This window comes from Glycine soja, chromosome 2 (genome assembly GCF_004193775.1).
Source record: "Glycine soja cultivar W05 chromosome 2, ASM419377v2, whole genome shotgun sequence".
Lineage (NCBI taxonomy): Eukaryota > Viridiplantae > Streptophyta > Magnoliopsida > Fabales > Fabaceae > Glycine > Glycine soja.
Window position 1 is genome coordinate 46,592,030 of NC_041003.1, and position 24,737 is coordinate 46,616,766.

The following is a 24,737-nucleotide window of genomic DNA, read 5'->3' on the forward strand; positions in this document are numbered from 1 at the left end:
ATCAAGTTCTGAAATCATCGTTTTTGTTTTTAAATGAAGGGACATACCTAAGTTGGCCGATCTTAAGGAACCATTAAGTTAGTTAGCAGTTCAAAATACTATAACATAAGTATTCCACTCTTCATTTGTTGCTAACATATAGCAATTTAAAATCCCTAAGTAAGTCCGTAGTGATAAAAATATAGAATTTTGCTGGATACGACAATCTATAATGTTGGTTTGCTTGATACAATATAGAACTTTTTAAATCGTTAAGTAAGTCCCTAACACATAAGTATTTTTTTTTCTTAGCTTTTTCTCCCCACTTGGCCTATATCTTTCGGGTGGTTACTTTATATTCATGTTGGTGTGGCTGATAATGTAAATTTTATGGGTACATCCTGTATACCTTTTAATCTTATTATACCTTTGTTGATTAAAACACGACAATATATAGTATGAGAATACAAATAATACTCTCCTAAAAAAATATTTATTTTTAAATAATGCCAGAGAGAGAGTGGAAAAAAGTAGTGGTGTTCAATAATTAATTTAGTGCGTTGAATTTGACGCAGGCTAATTGTAAGATATTGCATCATAAATTAATACAGTACATACTAGTATATGATACAAATATTGCCCCTAAAGTTATGGTGCACTTATTATCACCGTCATCGGTTGGGAATGTGGGGACACAAATCTCTAATAATTATTCAGCTATATGAATGATCTTTGTGGACCACCCAAATTCATCCATTAACATAAACAGTTTTTCACATCAATTTCACATCTATATTATCGAATTATCCTCCCTCGCTTTGTTGTTTAAGTTTAACTAATAGGCAAATTGTTAAGACAGGAGTACATATCTAGGTACAGGATTTACATTATTAATTAATTATACAATATTGCAAGCAATTAATGATGACGATATATGGATCATCTTGGAGATTTTAACGATTCCACATGAGATTTTCCGCATGGTCCTCTCAATCTAATGAAGAGCCTATATTCATCAAAGGTCATGGGCGTGTAGAGTGCAGGTTGGTCTGGCTTTACCAACTCCTTTGCTGGCTCTATGGGTATGTCACTTTTGGGATTGTAGAAGAAAGCTAGGGAAACTCTCTCTTTGTTTGAATTTACTAGCACCCTGTGCTCCACACTCTTGTAGTTTGCATTGCTTAGAACCTAATTGTCAAACACAAAATTAAATAAATTAAATTAGTACTATTTTCAGATTGATAATGGCTACTAAAGATCTAACGATGAATTTCAATTGGAAGTAACGTCGTCATGCAAACTTAAAATCGGGGGCAAAGATTTACGTTAATGTCGTACCACGCCATTGCTTGAGCAAATATATATATGCACGCAATGCAGTCCCCGTTAAGAATGAATAAGATGCATTTCTTTTTGGTAATAATGATCTTAGCAATATGATCAGTGTCATTTGCACCATGACTAACCAACGTTTTAAAAACCATCACTAATCGTGCGGTAGTTGGTACCCTATTCTGTCATTTTTTTTTCAGTCACGATAGAAATAATAACGTCATGTAGTCATTAGGTGTTTATTTCATTTTGACATAGTTCACACTTCATAAGAATTTAATCAATGTACTGTCTTTTTGAATTTTTTAATTAGAATCTAAACAAGGATAGATTATAGGAATCTAAACAGTAATTAATCTTTTAGTTGAAGTCTCAATTATTTATTGGAGCGTGCTCTAACCTTGTTTTAGTAGTCAACATAATCTAGATATTTCATCTTATAAGTCATGATAGAAATAATATTTTACTAGGTGCAATGTTTGGTCTTTTGAACATTGTCAAAAGATGCAATTATGTACTAGTTATAATTGGTAGATCATTGATCATAGCTTTATATGATGAGGGTATGATTGGTCACGACCACTATGAAGGATAGAGTATCAGTCACAAACTTAGGGAGGCATGAAATCATTTGTTCAGAAATGTCATGCCAATATAAAAGAACGATCTTATCCTTAATGCTGTGGCCAACAGGCCAAATGTTTATCCATTTTTTAAGTGTGCGCGCTGATTCTGCGACACTGAAAAGAACATTCTTTATAATAAAGATCTCTTTCAAGTTTCAATCAAACTATCACTAATGAAAATTATTTTACTACTAATTTATAATAAAACATTTATTAATAGTTTCTGTTGACAGTTATAATAACAAATAGTTTTATTAATATAACAAACTAACATACATATCATCATTACATCATATTAGTAGTGCAATATATTTTACTCTATTAGTGTATTTAAAAATAATTATACTAATAACTTTATTTCCATTAGAAAAAACTACAGTCAGGAAAACTAACCAAATAATAATCCACACGTAATCCTTCGCTTGAAGTAATCTGATGTCGGATGTAAACTAAGAAAATATAATTAATATATTGTTCTTTCCCGAATAAATAAATAAATAAAATAAGAGTTAAGTATAAGTCGTAAAATTTTACACAATTAATAAAAAACTATTATTAATATGAGTTTTAAAATATTAAATATAATAGTTTGAAGATCTGTAATTAAATATTAATGTATAACTATTTTATATCATTAGTTATAATTTATTTTTTCATCAAAGTAAAACCCTAAATGAGATCACATGCATGTGGGTAGAAACATTGAAATGGTCTGGCCACATCCATCCAAAAATCTGACGAAGGATAAAACTTAAAATAAAAAATAAAAAAAATAACGCCTCAACTTGACATGTCCCCTCCATGTGACAGATGCATGTATCATGAATTTGTAGCCAAACATTAATTCCATTAGGATAATTGAGAGGGAGAGTATTCACCTGAATTTGGTCTCCAATATTGACAATAAAAGCATGGCGAAGGGGCTTCACCGTAATCCAATTGTTGCCTTTTCGGACTTGAAGACCTGGGACTTGGTCATCCGAAAGTAAGAGTGTCATGCCTCCTGGATCTGAGTGAGAAGACAAACCCAGTGTCAACTCTGGCCTTGGACACTTTGGGTAAAAATTCACTCTCAGGCATGCTCCAACATCTTCTCCTCCAAAAGCTTTCTCGAGAACATCCTCTTCCAATCCTAGGTTTATGGACAGAACCTTCATCAACCTCCCACATAGCTTCACCACCTCTCTCCCATACTCATCACACACTTCCCTGCATTAATTAATCAATCTTATTAATTAGCTAGGGATACAATATAGTTAATAACTCAAAAAATTTAATTATGATATATGGTATTAGAGCCTATTGTATTCAATTGTAGTCTAGAATTCAATCTTAGTCGATATCTCACTCTTCCAATAGAAAAACAAGTGAATTTATGCATTATTCATGCATGCTTTGTGTCCAAAGGATTCTTGGATGATACAACATGCTAGACATACAATATAAATTCAGTCATATATCATCGAGGTTTGAATATTTTGAGTAAATGGATGATACATGTTGTATATACCAATAGACAACCCCATAGGCGCAAATTAAGAACTAGCCCATATATATATATATATATAAATAAAGCTAGATATAAAAATAAAAAATGAGTTTAATTTCTATTATTGAGTTTTCATATTGATAATCAACAGAAATCATGACAAGAATCAGTTGTAAATTTAAAATAGTTTTTGTAGGAAGTAGAAGTCAATAAAGTTATTATACGTACATGATAAAGATGAATAATTAAAGTAAAAACTCTTTACACGATGATGAGTGCATATCTATTAGATATGTACCTGCAAGAGGGAGGCTGAGTGGGCCATTTATTGTGGTCCTTCAAAGACAAGGGAAGGTAATGAAGATAATAGTAATCACTCCAGTCAAGAATGGCACCTTTCTCAATCCCAAGCCTGCTACCATACCCTTCATAGGTTTTGGGCGAGTTTGCATAGTGCTGCTTCACCTCCAAAGGCATGTGAAAGAACTGGCGCCAAGTTTCCCTAGCCATGTCCATCAGCTCAGGGCTAACACCATGGTTCACGATTTGGAAGAAACCCCACTCATTACAAGCCTCTGAGATTTGCTTAAGTGTGGAGGCTCGAGCATCAGGGTCACCACCATAAAGCCCTGCAAGGTCAATGATTGGGATGTTGACATCATCATCATCATCAACAGCAACAACATCATCAGATGGACGCTCACTGAGGGGTTTGATATACCTCTCAGGGATTGAATCTGTGCACCTTTCGGATAAGGACTGAACACGGATTATTGGCTCAGGCCAATCCTGTGAGCTATTGGTTTTTATCATTTTTGCTATACAAAGTTTCTTCTCCAAGGTACTACTCTTCATAGTTCATATCATGGATATATGTGTGTATATATATATAGTATTATGAAACAAAACAAATTAAAGGTGTTGATTTTATTGCAACAGTTGGGGTACGTGTGTGTTAGATAGAGAAAGGGAGAGGTGGGCGCAATTCAATATGAAACGTGGAATTCGTGGCGATTTAATTGGTGTGAATGCTTCATAAGTTAATGCAAAGAAAAAAATTAGATGAGACAATTGAGTGGGTATTTTTTTGCGAAGGTGGGGAAGGGGTGGGGAAGCAACAGGTCTCATTGATTGACATAAAACAAATAAAAATAGCATATATCAAATGTGAATTTATTCGCTCTGGTTGGTTCATTTTATTATTTCGAAAACGTTTACTGTACATCAGATTTTTTATACCCTATTTTTTAAAAAAATAAATAAATAAATTGTTCGAGTGAGAATATAATTAATAAAATCAAAGAAATCTAATTCAATAAGTTGAGTAAAATATGTGAATATTATAATATTAGTCTTCGATTTGTAAAGATAAAAGAATATAACTGATGATAATCGTCTATATGTTTCAAGTTCAAGTATGGAGGATCGCCTATAGATTATTTGATCAAGAATAACAATTGTGCATATGCCTTTAAATTTGGCGCTGGAAGGACTGTGAATAGTGCTACTAATTAAGAATTAAACCACACATAGCCTGTGGATTGAGAAATATATTAAGTGTGCCATTTATAACGAAGTAAGTTCGTGGTAATATCATGGCCGTAGGAGGAGAATTAGCAGGTTAAGGACTAAAATAAAATGAAATATATTTAAAAGGACTAAAACAAAAAAGAGGAGGATAAATTAAGGGAGAGTTAGGGATTAAAACAAAAAATTGTACTATAAAGTATATAATTATGTCAGGTATATGTTACTTGACTGCCAAACAAATTGTTGATGTGAACAAACTGATTAATTGATTATCACTTATCCTAACAACAAACTAGAAGCATAATATACCATGTTTTTGGACTATCTTTTTTATAAGAACCAACATAAAAATAATATATATATATATATATATATATATATATATATATATATATATATAACTAAAAAGATATTTAAGTACGTGTTTCTTAAAAATATAAAAGATGTAACAAATAATTATGTTATAAGACAATTTTTTATTCCTTCTCATTATTTGGTTAAATTAGCTTATAAACTAATTAAATAAACTTATAAACTACTTAAAAACCTTACAAAACACACGTACTTTAAGTGGCGTTGAATTATGACTCAAAAAATTATTATTATTTTTCGCCGGAAACACAGTTCGTTTACTACGCGGCATTTAACATGTCGTGGGTGATACAGTTTACTGACATTTTTAATTGCAGAAGTTTGATAATAAATAGTTTTGGGATACGTAGTTTGATAATAATATTGATCGATATTAGTAACAATTTATATTATTGTTGCAAATATATATATATATATATATATATATATATATATATATATATATATATATATATATATTCTACAATATTAAAAACTAGCTTGGATGAATATGGCCACACCCCTCACGTCGACAGATTGGGATTGAAAGGGATTTATAGTCCCTATTCCGGCGCCGTGCACAACTTGATCATTTTATAATTTGCTTTTTAATTTAATACATATGTCCACTAATTCTGACCAGAAAATTTCTTAGTTCAATAATCTTGTAAGCCCCCAAGATTTGTAGCTTTGCTTTCACTGTATGGAAATGTTTGAGGCTGGCATTTAAGTTGTCCCGATCTGTTTGATGGGACTTTCACTGAATTGATTCACATGTTTCTTCTTTTTTATTCTCTTCTAAAGAGCATGCACTGTTTCCATATTAGGTTACTTCGAGTGGTCCAGCACCCTAGCTATATAATCTTAAATTCTTAACTGTAGTTTTAATTCTTTAAATATTAGTAATGTATGATTTTAGTCTCTCTACGATTTTTTAAGTAAATTTAATACCCCTTTTAAAAAAAGTAAATTTAATACCCATTTTTTAATTATTAAAATTAAACCTTTCGCAACTTTTTTATTTAAAATTATCATAGTTTTATTTTATACTCAAAATAATAATGAATTGAATTGATTAAATTATTTTAAATCTTAGATTAATTGCATATATTTTATGCCCTTTAGTTTGAATTGCATGTGATTTTGTTTACTCTAATTCTTTTGAGTCGATTAATCTATTAAATAAAATCAAATAAATTTGGTATCTCCATCAATTTCCTTTTATATAAAACTTTCAAAATTTCATTTTCTGTCCATATATTTGAGGGTTAAATGATTTTAAGATATAAACTAATTTTAAAAGCTTACAAGTTGAAAGATTTTAAAGGATGTAAGATAAGGATAGAAAGAAATATTCAATATTTTTTTTCTTTTAGGTGAAATTTGATGTTTTGTTATTGAGTTTTACGAAGAAAAGATTAAAACAATTTAGTCGATTTAATTTGTGAAGATTTAAAGTAAAAAAAAAAAAATGATCGAGAGAGGGAGAGAGAGAGTTTGAGAGTCTGTGTGCAAAAGAAATTAACAAGAAACCAAATTTTCTTAAGTTTAAGTTTAAAAACCAAGAGACTTAATTTTGCCCGAAATATGTATAGACCAAACTACATATAATCTAAAATAAAGAAACCAACAAAACTATAATTAAGTCTTAAATCTTCTTTCGTTCAAAACATACTTACCAAAGTATCATATTTTTTCTCAAGATAAAATATCCAATTTTCCAGTTAAGTTCATAAAAAAAACATTTTAATGCAAAATCATACATCTGTCCAGTTAAGTTCATGAAAATTGCATCTTCATAATTCTCCCTCAAATGAAGCATGGCCATATTTTTATCTAGTTTCATCAATAAATAATTGTTAACATTTAGTTTAGAGAAAAAAAATATTGATATTTTTCACATTTTATTCGTGATTTTAAAAAATCTCAATTTACCTGAAAATGCATTATGCAGCATGCAACTTATTGAAGTTTATTATAAATATAATATAAAAAATTATGTGCTGTACACAATAAAAAAAATTACACTAATATCTCAAAAGAATTACACTAATAGGTGCGTCATAAAAATAAAAGAGATATGATACACATACAAGTTGTACAACAATTTATACAACATCATATTTTGTGTATCTCTCTCCTCAATTTTGTCATTTATTACAATTTAAATTCATTTTTTTTGTCCTTTTATCTCTTTTTCTCTCTTAGTTGTATATTTTGTTGTGCAAATTGTTGTACAACTATCATTTCCCAAAATAAAATAATAATAATAATAACATGCACTACGTTGCATCAAATATGTTTACAAACAGTAAGTAAGCATGGAATCAGAGCTACCTTTGCAAACTGCGAGGCCAGTTCTCCATTCCAGAACTTCGATCAACTTCGAAAGGAGATGCATAAGCGTGTCGATGAAAATAAGAAATCATGCAACCAATCATAACTGCCACCATTTACGATTTTCCATTCTTTTGGCGAGCTCAGTTGCCATGGATGCAAAGTCTTGTGCCCCATTTTGCAACTCTTCAGTACGTTCGTTGAGTATCTAGTAAAAGAATGGCAAGACATGGTTAGATAGAAAAACAACAAAACACATTTGGGAGAATTCCAGCTAAGTTTCAATTCATGGTAACTAAAAAATACTTTGATTTCTCATACATCTAGGTGACTGTCTGTAAACAGACTTCAATGGGACCTCAATCATACTAAGATAAATAAACCCAAATCTATCGTCTATTTAAATAAAGCAAGAAAAGTCTGTTTTTAGAAACCTGTTCAAAAATGGAGTTTTGATTCAGGTTTTGATGTTCTTTGAAAAGGAGAAGTTTGAAATTGTCAAAAATAAGATACGGGTAATGGATTAAGGAATCAAATAATCCTCTACCTGGAGCTTTTCTTGCCGCTCTACAAGTTTATCCCTTGCAAGTGCAGCTGCTGCCGAGGCATCCTGACACCAGTGAAAAGTCAAGACATGATCTAAAATGAGTAAATTGCAGAAGTTTTCAGATCTAGGTTTACCCCTGTGCCCGTCTTTCTGTATTTAGCCTTAATTTCCTCAGCTGTTCTAGCTTTTGGTTTCAAGTCTGAGCTTGCTTCTTCAAGTAATTTCTGTCTGTCTGTTCCTTTCCCTTTATCTGCAAGGCAACCATTCAATATTCAAAAGATAAAATCATAAAATACTTTTTGGAGAAAATAAAACAATATAGATGTACCTCTCTTGTCAATATCGATTTTCTGAGGAGATGAGAAGACTACAGGTTCATCAATTTGAATGTCATCTGCAAAAGATAAGGTAACATTTTAAGAAAATAAAGAATCCTAGTTGGCAGTAGAAAATGTTAGGGACAAACCTATGTCAATCGCAAAAGGATCTTGCTTATCTACTGTGCTCGAGGAAGACTTTAAGAAAGGAGGACTGGAGAATAATTGTTTTAAATTTTCCAGTCTATTAGTATGAACTGATTGATTTGCATTCTGATCCGCATTCCCCGCTTTAAAGTTCTTAGCTATATTAACAAAGATAGAAGATGCTCCCTATAGCAAGATAAGTTCAATTACAAGTCCTGAAAAAAAATAATGGGAGAAAAAGCACTGCAAGCCTGAACAAACTAGACCTTTCTTTCATTTTGCTTTGGAGATAGACTTGCTGTAGCATCTACTGCAGCTGCAAGAACTTCATCATGAAGACAAGGAAAAGACTCTGGAGTCCTACAAGAATTTGGAAGTTCGAGTTGGAAACCAAAGTTCTAATCATCAATGAGACAATAGATATAATTTTGTAGAGAGGCTGATCACATTCAGCAGCCACCTGTGGGTTGTCCCAGGCTCTCTTTTATTGAGCAATTAGTCATCAATTCTTAGAGCTTTGCTATGTTGAAACATTTTACTCAATACTTTGAATATGAACAATACTAATAGTGCTTTATACTGTGGGGTTAAAAATTGATGACTAATTGCTCAATAAAACATATATAGCCAGAAAAGGGAGGAATGATGAAGTTACCAGAACTCATTTTCACAGTTCAACAGTGATATGCAAGCAGTTTCATTCCCGTTGACCTGTAAAACAAGATAGCCACGAGTTTGATTATAAAACAAAAAGAACCTAACTTAATTTGTAGGAACACTAGGAATCATGCATGCAACATGTTTTCTTGCATTTTCTGTGCAAAATCCTTTTGCAGAATCCAAAACACATAAAAGGTAAATGTAAGGTGGTTTTAATTTTTTTCCTTAAAGCAGAACTATTGATGCTAATTGTAGATTATCATGAACTGACTCTCCAAAATCTTAAGCTTCTGGATGAAAACTCACAAATGGTTCTATATCTAAGCTGCTAGATGAAAACTCACAAATAGCTGTATATCTAACACCCCCTCACACAAAAGCCATTATTTGAAGCTTGAATATGAACTAGCCCACCTACATGGTGCTGGAATTCAATTTTTCTGATAAATTACGTTCCCTTCCCCTTAAAGATGATCAAATTACAGTGTCCTCCCCTCTATTTCTAAAAATTACACTCCCCTCACTTTAGTTAAAAATATTCTACAGTTCATTTTGATGTTAACAAACCTCTTAGTGATGGTGAATAACTATGAATGAGCTTTTCTGTGACATTTTTCCTCTCTAAATTTCAGTCTTACTGAAAATTAATTTTAAACATCAATTGAATTTTATAACTATATTATTGATTTTAGGAATTTAGAAGATGAAATGAAATTTTAAGCACCCCTACTATTGGTTTTGGAACTTAATCCAGAATCTCAATTTCATCTTTTAGAGTCCCAAAGTCAATAATAAGGATTCAGAAGTAGTTGAAGATGTTGAGAGTCAGAGAGAGAAAAAAATCACCCATAAGAAACTCATCAAAGTATGCCATACATTAATTTATTAGAGTGTAATTTTTCAAAATAAAGGGAAGGTAGTGTAATATATCCATCCCCAAGACATAGTAGCAGGGACATAATTTACCTTTGTTTTTTAATTATTTAGAATTAGAATAACGAGGGCAGCAAGGATCGAACTTCTAACTAATTGGTTATAGAGGATTTGACACTATATATGAATGGATTTCCCCTAAAGTTCAAGCTGCTAGGTGGAAAGTTCATAAACAGCTTTATATCTAACATGAATTATTCAGTGTAATTAGATATATCACGTTATATTTCAGGAGTTGTTCTAGTAACTGGTACAAGGCATGAAAGGTAGTTGTTTTAGATCATTGCTAAACTGGAACATTGGAGATTCTTGCAAGAAAATCAAAGGAGGAAATGGAATAATAACAACAAAAACTTTATCCCACTAAGTGAAAAGGAAGAAACAGAATAAACTGGAAAATTTTGTTGTTAGTTGTTTCCAAATGAGAGTTCAGTTTACTATATCTCCCAAATGATCAAATGTTTGAAAATCTTTAACTGAATAGATATTGGTTAATTGGTATTGTAGAATTAGGAAGAAAGTTGTGTTTAAATTCCTTGATCAAATATGAATTACAAGGCAGAAATAAATAATGAAAACTGTACACTAATATAGGAAACTAAAATGCAAAGGAATGAAGCCATTTCCCTAGTCTAAAAAATTTAAAAACAAAAGGAATTTTATATAGAAATAATCCCTTTAAGGAAGGTAAATAAAAAAAATTACACCTGGTCCAAATCCAACTGATAGAACCTAGGAAAACAGAATCTGCCAAATGCCAATTACAGTATATTCTTATTTTCTAAAACAGTATCCAACAGATATATACTGAACTCAAAATACTAAACATTTTGTAAAGTGACATCAAGCTTAAGACAACATACGAATCATGTAAATTTTGTCAGCATGTAAGAAAATAGCTTCATTTGAAAAACAAGAAAGTTTTCAAACCAGAATAATTTTTCCATTTGATGAAGAACATATCGTCTTCACCATGTTGGTTTCCAAGTTCCATCTGAGGATCGACATTAAAGAGCTTTCTCCCAACACTTCCAAAGCTGGCAAGGACCTGCTCAAAGTGAGATAACATCCACCTAAACTTATCAAAAGAGAGGGAAGTGGGGAGTATAGCTAAGTAGACCATGACATCTCAAAAAGCTACGATACAGCAACAACACAACAACATTATCGAGAATAACTACTAGAGATTCGGAGCCAAAAGTACATGATTTCTTCTGCAGAGTATAAAGTAAATGTGGCTCCACTCATGAACTGAATAGTGCTACTGTGACCAAAGTACAAGAATGCATTATAAAAGTATTCATTACTCGATGTGTATTTTTTTGTTTTGCTGTTATTCTAACTTCTCTAGTTAGTAGTTAGTTATAGTTAGTTGTTTAGTCTGTTAGTGCTGACAGCTGTATCAACTAACTCTAGTTAGTTGGCAGTTATGATAGTTGGTTGTTATCCAATTATATAATCACCTTTGTAATCTGTTGTTAGTTGGGTTGAATAATAACAGTTTCTCAATCTCAATTTTCCCCTCTTCTCTCATTCTAATATGCATATTCATATATGTATAAGCATTTCACCTTAATTCAATGTCTCCACTTTGATACAGAAGAACCAAAACACACTCTTTCTCATCTTTCTTGAAAGTTGTAGTCCAGCAGCATCGTTGTACAAGGTTCACCTTTCGTATGTACTTACTGCTACCCTATTATAAGGAAATTTCATTAACCAGTAGGAAGGAATGGATTGAAATTTAAAGGAAGATGGATGTGAAGAGCAGCACCTCAATCACAAAATTTAAAGAGTGTAGGCTCAATTCATTCTCATAACAAAGTAAAATGAGTGAGTTTGATATTATCTGTCCAAAATATGAATTTTCTACAGTAACAGCACTTTCATCTTCAACTTGTGCATTTTCAGATTGGATGTTAGCTTGCATTCCTGAATCACTCTTCTGAGGTGAGGTGGATGTCAGTTTTTCAGCAGATAGGTCAGAAGTACTACCATCTGAAATAACACAGCAACATAAGTAATAAAATTGTTTACAAATTATAATATTTAATTTTCTCATCCAAAATACTTGCCTATAATGTGCATTGAAATTACATTTGATTTTACGCTGGGGCTCATTGTTCTACTGCAAGCCATATTCCCTGTCATGGTATCTATTGCAACAAAGTGTTCATCCCTTGTCATAACATAGACTAGTCCCATTCCAGGATTTTCAGAAATATCAGATACAGATTCCAGTGGTTTGTTTAAGCTGCTGTCTGAAAAATTTGCATGCATAGAAACAACTGCCGAAGAAGTGTTAGATTCAGTTTTCGTAACAAACAGAACTGATGATGAACTGATATCAAGCATAGCCACCTGTAAAATGAATAAGAAAAATATAAGCTAGTCTAATTAGAATAGCCACTCAACAACTCGACCAAGTGACCAAAAACAAATAAACCATTTCCTTCAAAAAGGAAAAGAATTAACAAGTGATCTCACCTGCCCATGTTCATATCCGACAACAAGCTTCCCTCCAAAGTTTGCAAACTGTAGGCTGTATACAGCAGAATTTTGAAGGGAAAACACAGCTTTGCAATGAGGTCCATCCCCTTTATGCGTATTATGAACTGTCCCATTTAGATAAAAACAGGTTAAAATCCGAGATTAGAAAATAGAAATATCAAATCACTTATTAGCATAAACAGATGCATGAAAAGTAACTTAGGTCATTGTCAATTTAACTATTTAACTTCCCCATGGAAATTGGGGAGCAGATCAGCAAAGTACCTTTTTATTATTGATAAGGCTTACAATATAAGTATGGCAATTCAAATAGAAAACAAAAAATACCCAACCTTCAGTTCCATTTTCTGTCACGAAGTGCAAAGTGGAGTCATCTGAACTCCTTATTAGCCCATATAGACGAACCTACTCATTCCCATAAGATACAATTACCAGGCATTCAAGACTATTGAATAAGAAAAGAATGAAAGATGCTAAATACTAATAAATCTTACAACACCACTTTCATCGCCCACAGCAAGATGTAGAGTATCAGGGCAAAAACCCAATGCTGACACAGGAGCACTTGCATTGCCAATGTTAATATCATTAACCTGACAGTTGCAAAAATATTTTTTCTTTCATGATTGACCAGCATGTGTCTCCAATATGAGTTTCAATAAATATACAATACAATCACAGGATAAAAGATTGCATACTGTATAATAAGTTGATGGCTAACCTCAGATTTTATGTCATAAACAAGTGAAAAAGCAGGATATGTAGCATCCCATATCCGAACAGATCCATCTTGGTAACCTGCTATGTATACTTGAATGATAGGATGGTTTTCTTTGAAAGGCTGACCTAGAACACCACCAGTCAAAGGCCACTTTATACCAATACTTTTTTTATTTTGTATTGAACGATGCTTTGCAGCTACAAGAATCTACACAGACATTGTTTGCTATTAGTGTTGAGTTGTGACAATCAAACTTTATTGTATAATTATAAAAAAAAAAATTAAGATGTTGGTGCCTCAAACTTAACATTATATAACATTTAACAACAGGGTTAACAGCTAGACATGGAAAAAGAAATTTAGACCTAATGCATGTGCAGTACCTCGAACAGGGCTCTAAATGACTTCACATCTTGACATACCACATCAAGCCTTGCTGTTGTCATGTGTGGTTCAAGAGTGGGTATGAGGATGGGATACAGCACTGGGGGAACAGAAGCCTTCTTTTCTTGCTGAGAAATTGTAGAGGACAAACAATCATTGTCATAAAGATCCAGTTGTCCAGGACTGGTCAATATAAATAGCATATTACAAGCTCCTTCTGTATGGCAATCAGTAGATAACAAAGTCATATCAGCAAAAGAACCGTGAAGTGTAACATCTATGCAGTCAGTACACTTAAGATTTTCAATCCCACAGGACCAATCAATGCTCAGAACCTGTAAACATGAAAGGGTCATATTACGCATTAATTAGCTACATAAAATAAATTTATGAAAACTTAATAGGCCATTGACACTGCCAACATGACATGCTCAATTTTCAAATTTAATGTAGCACAAGTGAAATACTAATTGTAGCAACAATAAGTTTCAACAAAAATAGTTATTCATAAATAAAAATAAAGTAACAATGCAAGGAGGATGAACAGTGTTTCTCCACAAGTTCGCATAAACCTGTTTTCTTCTTTTCTTTTCAATAGGCAATACAACTTTATCAGGATGATTAGATGTATGTTGAGTGCTTATAACAAAAGCAAAGCACCAAGAGAATAAAGAAGAAGGACAGACCAATATTTATGATATTCATCTAGGACAATTTGATTTTTTTTTCTTTTTTAGTGTGATTTGTTTGGTAGGAATTGAACAATCTAATCCTTCAATGGAGGATCTGAAATTGGTCATTTTTAACAAAGGAACTTAAAAGAGGGCGAATCCTTGCACAACGGTAAAGTTGTGTCTTGGTGACCATTTGGTCGTGGGTTCAAATCCGAAAACAGTCTCTTTGCATATGCAATGGCAAGGCTGCATACAATGACCATTCACCATACTTCGCATAGCAAGGGGCCTCTGGACACTAGGGTACATTATTTTTTTTTCAACAACGGAACTTAAAAGCCAGAAACATTCTCAAAGTGAGAATAGATTCTAGACAATGTTTCTTCTAACCTCTTCAACCTTTGGGAGAAAACTCTTGCTTCTCCTACCAAGAGGCCACCTCGCCCAATCTCCACCCTTAACCCACTGAACACAAGAGTTTTGTCTCCAGCTCACTTCTTTCAACTAAACTTCCTCCAAAACATTCACAAGACTACCTGTTAAGGTAGGATCTTGTGACAACTTGAACTTGTGGCACTCATTATTATGACTTTATTTTTTTTTGCTGTTATTATATTCTACAATCATAACCAAAACAAAGGAATTTTTTTCTTATCTAAGAATAATCTCTTGCAAATGTTAACGTCATGATAGATGAAATCATGTTTTCAATTATTACAGTAACTATTAAAACGTCAATGTCAAATAGCTAGTATGCCTATGAAGCTTACTGTTAGAACTTCTTCAGATCCAATCTCATGACCACCATAGACAAAAAGTTTCCCCCCGCTATTATTGGCACACCAATGTAGAACAATAATAGGGAGTCTTCTATCAGCTGATGATAATTGAAGCTTGACAACATTGTTTGACAATCTTTCAACTTGTTGGTCAGGGGGAAAGTCAGCAGTTGACAAATCCCAAAACATTATATCACCATCTACATAACCCACAACAACCACCGATCCATCATTAGATGCCCAAGATACAGAGCTTATCTCCTTATCCTCCTCTTCATGGTCTAATTTATCATCAGAAAGCTGAACCCTAGAGTCATTTGGATAACTAGTCACTATTTTTCTCTTCAATTTGATGTCCTTGTGGCCTCTAATGAGAACAATTCGATCTTCAGAAGCATCCCAGAGTACCATCAAACCATTTTCGTATGCAATTAGCAGTCTGCAAAATGACAATTTCAAGTAAATCAACTAATACATGAACATGCCATACATATTATACAAAAGTTAAGTTCCCTTAAGCTTTATGAAAACATATCTATGTTACTTTGTACATGTGTATAACAGTGTATCTTAGATATATGTCAATGAATGTTAACACATCATAAATTAATTTTGTGACGATGTTTTCAACAGACTACAACCAATTAGCAGTGAATTTGAAACAAGAAACTTCATGTTGAATTACATCTGTATTGAGTTTATTCTCCATGTAGTATATTTCAAACAAGAAGAAACTACAAGCAATTAAAATTGAATTTGAATTGGATAAGTATAATTCATTGCCACACAACAGTAGTGAATAAAACTTTACTTTCCCCCCAAAACATGGCTAAAGTATTGCATATACTGCGTTCAAACTTCATTGTATAAGAACATTTGGTCCTATGGTTATAAAACTCAAATTAATAGTATTGCATAAGAACATTTGGTCCTATTATGAAACTCAAACTTACTCCCACTCATGATTTAGAAAATGCCCAAATATATGACTATTTAATAGAAAGATCAACTAGCCTAGACAAAGATGCAAAATTGCCTAAAACTCATGTCTCACATATCCTTCATAGAACATAGGGACATCAATTAGAGAAACTTTCAAGTATGTTCCTGTCCTGCCTTTTTCCATTAGAAGAAGGTTGATGGAGAACTCTGACAACTGAAACATGATCAAGCGACATCCCAACCGCTTCTGCAAAGGTGAACAATATTTTGTAACAAGTTAGATGTTAGACTTAGAGAAACTGTATTATTACCCAAGTGAAAAAAGACAATCTAAATTAGACATTAACAACATGCTTATGGCTACGAAGTAGGAACTTATGTAACATTTATGGCATACCATTAATACCAACAATAATCTGCTCCAATAAGAAAATTTCATCGAAGATGTTCACAAGTTGATTAATAAAGATCAAGAGCAATTTATAAAGCATCAATGTGGTACAATGTATGAAAACATTTAAACAAGTACACAAGAAAATCGCCCATGAAGAACAACACCAATAACCTAAAACTCCAAATAATTCTTTACCTAATAGTTAAAGCTTTTACACTTTATGATCAAGTGATTCCTTAATCTAGTATAAAAGCCTCTTTGAATAAACCATAAGGCTGCGTACAATATATCCCTCCCCCATGGATTCGCATAGCGAAGAGCCTCTGGGCAATGGGGTACGAAGTTTTTTTTTTTTTATAAGGTAGTTGTGAATCCATGCTTTAATTACAGCTGAAGCCCAAATGAATTTTGCATTAAGGGATTTTCAAGACAAAAATAAATAAATTCTTACGTCTTCCCCTAACTACTTAAACTTTTGAGTCAAGTGGGTGTAGAACATATTTATACAAGTAAACATGCATGGATATTAGCAGAATGTCAAAAAAGAATATTAGATCCTGTATATGAGCATATGCATTTATACAAAATTTCAGGAATAATTATATACTTTAATACTTACAACCCTAAACTCAAGATCTGTCTGGGTGACACACATCACTCATGTCAAGAAAGTTGATAGATTACACCAAGCATGCAATAACAACATTTCTTGTGTACACAACCACGAGGTCATTTCAAAATTTGTGGTTAATGGGTTATGATCTGCATCCAGAAAAAGTTGCCCTATATCTTAATCAGAAATTTGGAACAGAAAATTTCTCTCACCAGTCACCACACACCAAAATTCAAACCAATAAAAAAGTCAACGCATCTTTAATTTGTCTGCTACAAAAATACTAGTCATGATTGATTCCAACTCAAATTGGTATAAGTGAACTACAAGAGCGAGTACTTGCCAGATATGACATTTGTGGGAACATAATAGGGTAATATTTTAATTTTTCTGTCTTCAGAATCGAACATCAACACATATACCATCCCATGCTCAGTTCCAATATACCTGAATCTCATTAAGAGGGCAAAAATGTTATAAACCCATTTACCAATATTTTATTAGAACAAGTAGCATGCAAATGCAGATATCATCTGCACAAGAATTTTACATGTAACTGGTGCCATAAATAACAGAGAAAGCAGTTATGATGGATTCCCACTGCAAGGCAGAAGCAATTTGTTTGCTTTTCAAATCCCAAACCTGCCATTATCAGAAACATACTGAGCTGGCTAGTGAATGAAACTGAGGAAAGGGGAAAATGAGAGTAAGGGGGAAAAAACTAGGTATAAAAGTTAACCATTTTAAAAAAAAACAAAAGCATCCAAGGAAACAAAGTTCATATGGAATACCCAAAAAAAAGGGCAAAATGCATTTTTGGTCCCTCAAACTATCTCAAAATTTGGTTTTAGTCTCTATAAAATTTTAATACATTTTAATCTTTATATTTACCAAAGTGATACGGTTTTAGACCCTCATCAAGAATAAAAACAAGTGTTTCTGTTAAAATGTAAGGACTAAAAACGTATTAAATTTTTAAGGAACTAAAACTGAATTTCGAAATATTTTGAGATACCAAAAACATATTTTACTGCAAAAATTATTACACATATTCAGAGGGTGCCTGGTCATAGACAGTTTAAAAGATCTCATATGGAAGACCCAAAAAGAATTATAAGCTTATATGGAGGGTGCATGGTCATAGACAGTTTAAAAGAACCCCACTACACTTGTAAGGTACCTGTATTTCGTTATCACTTGAGACGCTGGCAAGAAAACCTTGATTTTCCAAGAACTGTGAGAAAAGATATAATATTATTCATGAAGTTCCTCAAAATCATTTCATTGAACTTCTAAAGTTTAATAGATGTACAACATTAGATCAATAAACACACAAATGCACATCACACACACACTGACACACATCACCACATACACATGGATTCCAGAGATGCAAATATTCAAAGAAAAAATAACACACACTAACGAGGTAATAACCAATATGAGATTACATGACTGACACACATTACTCTTTAGTTTCAAGTTTCAACATGGATCCAAAATGACAAACCTCTAAATTTTTGAAGAATGCTTGCTTGGGAGAGATAAGAGTCCCTTCAATATTGTCACCACCAAACACCTTCATCCTTCCATCACTACAGGAGGGAAGAAAATGCCAGAGTCAGCTCAAATAGCCACTAGGCACTAGCAACCTCCATAGCAAAACTGTCTAGCTCTCAATACCACAAAGTAGTAATAATAATAATAACTAATAACTAATGTACTACATCTACGCTACTCCTCAATCATCACAACAAAGGAATAATGAAACATGGATTTTATTTTATTTTTAAAGTAAAACAATTGAAAATACAATTTCAAATGAACATAATAAAACATAAAAATTCCCTTTAATAACATTTAAAATAAAAAAGTGCATAACGTATTACAAGCTAGTTCCAATAGCATGAATCTCTATATACTGCATAAACAGTTTTCTAACTAGTGAAATTTCATTTCGGTATCATTGGAAACGGAGAATTCCAATATAGCAGAAAACATGAACAGAACGCGTTGTTCCAAAGCAAAGCCAATAATAACTCACAGTGTTCCCACTGCTAATAGACGTTGAATGTGATCAAAAGCGAGAATAGACGCATTAGATGGAACGCCATAGTGAAGAACAACACGTGGATCAAAATTCCCCGACGGAAAACTCTCTTGAGCCACGTCCTGTTGCTGAACGGCGCGAAAAATGTTCAGAAACAACGTCAGCTTCAGGATTTGCGTTCATATATAAATAAACTTCTACGAATGCACTATTATTATCATTAAAAAAAAACAAAAAACAAAAGGCTCCCTAGCATTATTCGTAACCGCAAGAAAAAATCGAAGATGTTAGCATCTGCAATGAGCGTGAACAGCGTTTGTTCATGGCGGAAATCGAGCAGGTACCTGAGGGCGTTGCTGCGGTGGAGATTTGTTAAAGAATCGAGAGAACATTGTTGAGGATGATCCAATCCAAGAGCTTCTGGCTTTTGTTGGCTTCCTCTCTCTGCTGCCCAAATTTGTATTCCGATTTTCTGTTTCTTCGTGCAGTGCTTCAGGTGCCGTGTGTATCACCAGTATGGTGCATCGTGCACGTCTGCTTCTTCCGATTTTTTCCTCATCGAAATGGACGGTGATGCGAAGCCTGGAGGGTTACGTGGACCGTTAGATTTCAACCTTCAAAGGAGTTTTGCGAATCTGATCTCCGAAACACCAAGTATTACCAGCGCAACAAATTCGAAGGTTAACTAGGGCCCATAGAAGGCAGGCACTTTGCTTTACTCTGTCCACCTCCTCTTAGAAATAAATTAAACATGTCTTTGTTTTTTTTTAAATGTTAGATATACATTTTTAATATAATTTTTTGCACTACTAATTAACTAGAAATTATTCTGGATATTTTTCTTTTAGTTACCATATTATCGATATACAATATTCATTAATTTTGTTATTTTTCAAACTCAATACCATTCTGATCAAGTCTAATATTATTCAAACTAATAATTTATTTGATAAATTATTCTTTATATGATTCTTAAAATAATTATTAAAGAAAATAATAAATTTATTGTACATGATAATTTTACATCTTATCTTTCAGTTTTAAATGTTGTAATTTAAGTTTTGCTTAAGTTTTTTTATTTGTCAATTAAGTATTTACATACTCTTGAAAATAGATATTAAATAGAAAATTGATATTAATTAAAGTGGTTAAATAAAAAAATTATAGTATTTAGAAAGATAAAACAAATAAATAACAATAGTACATAATAACAAAAAAAAACTAACAAAGAAGTTTTATAAGGAAAAATTTAAGAAAATTTATTATAACTTTTTGACAAAATATAATTTACAAAACAATATAGAGTGTTTTTTCTGCCTAAAAAAGTGATAAAACACTTTGACTTGTAGTTATTTTTTTCTGATTGATAATTAAGTATAAAGTGTAAGATTTTTTTTTTTTTAAAAAAAAAGAAACATTTCTAACTCGTACTGTCTTACACTAACTCTCACTAGTTATATCTTGAGAAGTATGAAAGTCGAGTGAGCAAGAAAACTTAAATGGAAATATTTTGCTATCATTTTTATGTTAATTTTAAATTATTTTTTTTACATTTTCAATTTTTAAAAAGAGTTTAAAGAATAGTTAAGTTTGTATAAAACATTTTAATTTAAATTAACTAAATATATATTTACTTTTTCACTTTATAGACTTGTTGATCTTTTTTCATATTTAAAAAAAGATCTTATTCTTAGAAGAATTAAATGGTTCTATATAAAAAAAAATGGCTTGCACCTATCCAATTTAGGTAATTAGGGACGATGTTACTGCATGTTTATGAAATTATCACATAATATTAATGCACCGTGATGAATTTGTACTTTATCAAATCATATTCTTTACGTGCCATTTAAGTAAACAAGTTCCATTATATTGGGAATCCAAATGAGACCCATGCTATATATCAGATAATTTGAACTAATTAGTGATAATTTAAGATTGAGCAAACTTCTGTATATTGATTTTTTGTTTTTCAATATACTTTTAAAGTTGGTACTTTATACATTAAGAAATATATTTAATAAAAGTTAATTCAATTATGTTGTGATAGGAGTATTAGGAGACGGAGAATAGGTGGCTGGAATGATGGAACTACAATGGATGAGAAGGCTCCACAAGCAAAGCTGATTTCACTTGCAAGGACTAAATGTTCGAGCCAGAAAGAGTTGGTGCCTGGTGGCCTCTAATATGCATATCGGTGAGGAAGTAGATTTGACCATAGGATATTTTTTTGGTTTGTTTTCGACCTCATGATTCATTGAGTTGAGTGAGTTGCAGGTGAGGTTATTAAGTTGAATTGAGCATAAAATAAGTAAAAGTTTAAGGCATTCTTCAGAAGAAAAAAAGAAAAAGTTTAAGGTGTGTTTAAATAATTGTAATTATTAATTTTTATTAAACCCTAAACTAGAAGTGAGGAAATTAATTTTGTAAGCTACAAAGAGTTTAATAAAAATGAAAAAAAAAAGGGTAAATAAACAAACAGTAATGCCTTTGTCCAACTGTCCAATAACTACCACCTTTGTCCATGGCCTGCTTGCTGCCACGAGAGGCGCATCTTTCCTCACAAAAGGGCACAAGGCTGCCACTAACTATATATCAGCCCTAACCTGCATGCCTTCAAAAGCTACCATTTTTCTATGCAACCACAGACACATTATTTAACTATGCAAAATCTGCCAAACATAAAATAACGAACATGCTGGGTTAGACTCATCGTTTCAATCAACATATTCTCCATTGCACTTGAATAATTAAGCCCTGTCTATTCCACTGTTCCTTGTCTCGTGTCTCTTTAGTTTAAGAACACTTTTTTTTTTCCGATAATTTAGTTTATGAACACTGACTGGTAGACATCATACCAAACATATTACTTTGATAAGATTATACAATCATATTTTAATATAAGATAAGGTTAATAATAATAAAATAAAAAGAATTATGCAATAGTAGGACGTTTATATTTTAGATGGTATACTAAATTTTGAAATAAATTGATAAAATAAAGTATCATATAATTTATAAATTATTTAAGGTTAATGATTAGAAGCCCTAAAAAAATAAATCAATTATTAGTATTTACTGGAATATAGAGATTTCATAATGATCTAAGTAAAATATATCATTAACAACTATCAAAATAGATCTTCCATATTAAGAAAAAATGGGGAAAAACGAATTCTGATTTAACGAAAATGATTCTTAATCTCCACACTTCATCGTTTTCTTATTGAATTTAATGAAATCACACAAAATTTTGATATATGTTGGTCACAATCTAGTGTTTAGAGGAACCTCTCAATCATTTTCAATAATTATTGAAAGACAAAAACAGATCAATTTCTGGCGATCGAGATTTCATCAAAATTTAATGCAACTATAACAAAAATATTGACGTGATATAAAAACAGAAGTTACGCGACTAAGTTCAATTAATAGAAAGTTAAAGGACAAAATCAAAACGAACCTAAAAATTAATTATGTTGATGCCATGTTGCACAAGCATAATGTCATGACATACATGATGTCAAACAAATATATTATGGATTAATAAATTTTAGTTATATACGTGTATTAATCAAGCATAAAATATTTATAATTAAACATAAAAAGTCATAATTATAATTATAATTATAATTAAAAAAGTTATTTAAACAATTTGATGGAATGAAAGCGTTTGACTAATGTGGCCAACAAAATTCCAAGGTTGAGTGATTCAATAACGCATGTTACATGAATACATCTACTGGCATGCATAACTCAAATTAAGTGTGGGTTTGCACTATCTCCACTCTCCATAGCATCCACATATAAAAATCTCAAGTCGAAACCAATCTATAGGCTCTTAGTCTGTAGTATGTATGGCAGGATTCTCTATAAACCAAAACGACCAAGTTACATTCAACTTATTTAAACAATTGATTAAATGAAAGAGTTACTAAACAAGATCTTACCCACATCAACGATCAAATGTGACATGTAAAAAAAATCAATAAAAGTATCCTATAAACAAAATAAAATATCAAAAGTTATATAAAAGCACATAACTACATTTAAATAGAATTAGCAAAAATAAAAATATTAGATGGGAAGATATAAATGTTTATTTTAGAAATTTTAAATTTTAAGGGTTAATTATTTTCCTTAAGTTATTTCAATAAGTTAAGAGAGTAACTATTTTTCCAAAATAAATTAAAGTAAATATGGAATAAATTATAGGTCTATATAGAAACGGATTCAAAAGTTTATTAAATGGGTTGAATTTTTTTTCCTTGATAATATTTAAAATGTCTAACTTCTGATAAATAATATTTTTTTAATATGTTTCGTATTCATCATCTAACTCATATTTTTGTACTTGAGCATTAAAGTTTTGTAAGTAGTAAATATAGGAGGTATAAGTAATCTAGGTTGAGTCGAGTTTTATTTATTTTTTAATCAAATTCAATCAAATTTAATTGGGTTGAATTTGATTGGGTTTACTTTCATTTTTTCAACCAAATCCAATTTAACTTTATTTAAATGGGATTGGATTGATTATTTGATTTATCCAATAAAAATTTGTCATCTTAAGTCTTGGAAAAAAATTTAAAAAAACCATCAAACTAAAAAAATAGTAAGATATTTTATTTGACGAAAAATAAAAAAAATACTATTCATATGATAAACAATAATTAATAATAAAATTCAATAATGATAAGATATAAGATTGTTTTAAAACTCAAAATACTTAAGTTAACAATAATCATAACACATAGTATTATCTTACAACTCAGAATACTTAAGTCAATAGTAATCATTAATCATAATAAGTTAACAATAATCATCAAAACATAATAGTGTGTGTAGTGCTTAGTGTTGACTAAGCTTAGGGTTTTCAATATATAGTAACTTATATAGATTCGGTTGGATTTTGGTCTAATCCAAAACTCTAAATCCGTCATCCAATCTAATTATAATCGATTTTCATTAAATTAAAAACCAACTCAATCTAATGATATAATCCAATTCACAAAGATCTAATCAGATGAGTTGGTGGATTGAGTCATTGATCTCTTTATGACCAATTGTGGTGTGATTGTTGTACTCTTCCTAGTGTTGCCCACCAAAATTTGTACACTTAGCACTAATATCTACAAATTTCCATAAGGTTAGAGATTTTCCACCGAAGAGAGAAGTGTATTTTACTGCTACTCATTGAGGTGTGAATTATATAAGATTTTCTAATTAAGTTAAAATATAATAATGTCTTATCTCTACAAATCACATAAATAAAATATAATTCGAGTAAAATACAATGAAATACGATATAACCATAATAGTTAGCATAAGACCTATCAGATTAGATGTGATCGGCCCATTGGACTCGGTCCAATAAAGATTAGGGGGTACAATAAAAAAATGACTATTATAATAATTGTTAAA

The 24,737-nt window shown here is 31.5% G+C and overlaps 2 protein-coding genes across 4 annotated transcripts; both read right to left on the reverse strand.

Annotated features, from left to right (window-relative positions):
- Positions 1 to 518: 518 nt before the first annotated feature.
- LOC114399181 (probable 2-oxoglutarate-dependent dioxygenase At5g05600) lies at positions 519 to 4,303 on the reverse strand. The gene is made up of 3 exons (XM_028361313.1): positions 3,725 to 4,303; positions 2,816 to 3,146; positions 519 to 1,167 (listed from the first exon to the last, which is right to left on the reverse strand). Exons 1-3 carry the CDS (start codon positions 4,279 to 4,281, stop codon positions 919 to 921), a joined length of 1,137 nt encoding a protein of 378 aa, XP_028217114.1. The 5' UTR covers positions 4,282 to 4,303; the 3' UTR covers positions 519 to 918.
- Positions 4,304 to 7,311: 3,008 nt separating this feature from the next.
- On the reverse strand, positions 7,312 to 19,969 carry LOC114399188. 3 transcript variants are annotated; one of them, XM_028361323.1, is made up of 24 exons: positions 19,661 to 19,969; positions 19,311 to 19,444; positions 18,777 to 18,861; positions 18,447 to 18,500; positions 17,817 to 17,908; positions 17,610 to 17,713; positions 16,434 to 16,506; positions 15,309 to 15,756; positions 13,864 to 14,199; positions 13,481 to 13,687; positions 13,254 to 13,352; positions 13,092 to 13,164; positions 12,736 to 12,863; positions 12,324 to 12,609; positions 12,023 to 12,246; positions 11,820 to 11,944; positions 11,179 to 11,296; positions 9,311 to 9,366; positions 8,922 to 9,015; positions 8,658 to 8,841; positions 8,520 to 8,585; positions 8,326 to 8,441; positions 8,192 to 8,254; positions 7,312 to 7,852 (listed from the first exon to the last, which is right to left on the reverse strand). In XM_028361323.1, the coding sequence occupies exons 1-24, from the start codon at positions 19,706 to 19,708 to the stop codon at positions 7,745 to 7,747; spliced, it is 3,321 nt and encodes a 1,106-aa protein (XP_028217124.1). In that variant the 5' UTR covers positions 19,709 to 19,969; the 3' UTR covers positions 7,312 to 7,744. The 3 variants fall into 3 exon arrangements, with proteins under 3 accessions (XP_028217124.1, XP_028217132.1, XP_028217136.1); XM_028361331.1 differs by lacking the exon at positions 19,311 to 19,444; XM_028361335.1 differs by lacking the exons at positions 17,817 to 17,908; positions 19,311 to 19,444; positions 19,661 to 19,969.
- Between the last annotated feature and the right edge of the window lie 4,768 nt (positions 19,970 to 24,737).

Coding starts and splice junctions, on each gene's coding strand:
- LOC114399181 (XM_028361313.1), bottom strand. CDS start 4,281: ATGAAGAGTAGTACCTTGGAGAAGAAACTTTGTATAGCAAAAATGATA. Junction 3,147..3,724: donor ACTCAGCCTCCCTCTTGCAG/GTACATATCTAA, acceptor TAATTAATGCAG/GGAAGTGTGTGATGAGTATG. Junction 1,168..2,815: donor ATATTGGAGACCAAATTCAG/GTGAATACTCTC, acceptor TTTGACAATTAG/GTTCTAAGCAATGCAAACTA.
- LOC114399188 (XM_028361323.1), bottom strand. CDS start 19,708: ATGTTCTCTCGATTCTTTAACAAATCTCCACCGCAGCAACGCCCTCAG. Junction 12,610..12,735: donor TCGGATATGAACATGGGCAG/GTGAGATCACTT, acceptor TTCATTTTACAG/GTGGCTATGCTTGATATCAG. Junction 9,367..11,178: donor CAAATGGAAAAATTATTCTG/GTTTGAAAACTT, acceptor CTTGTTTTACAG/GTCAACGGGAATGAAACTGC.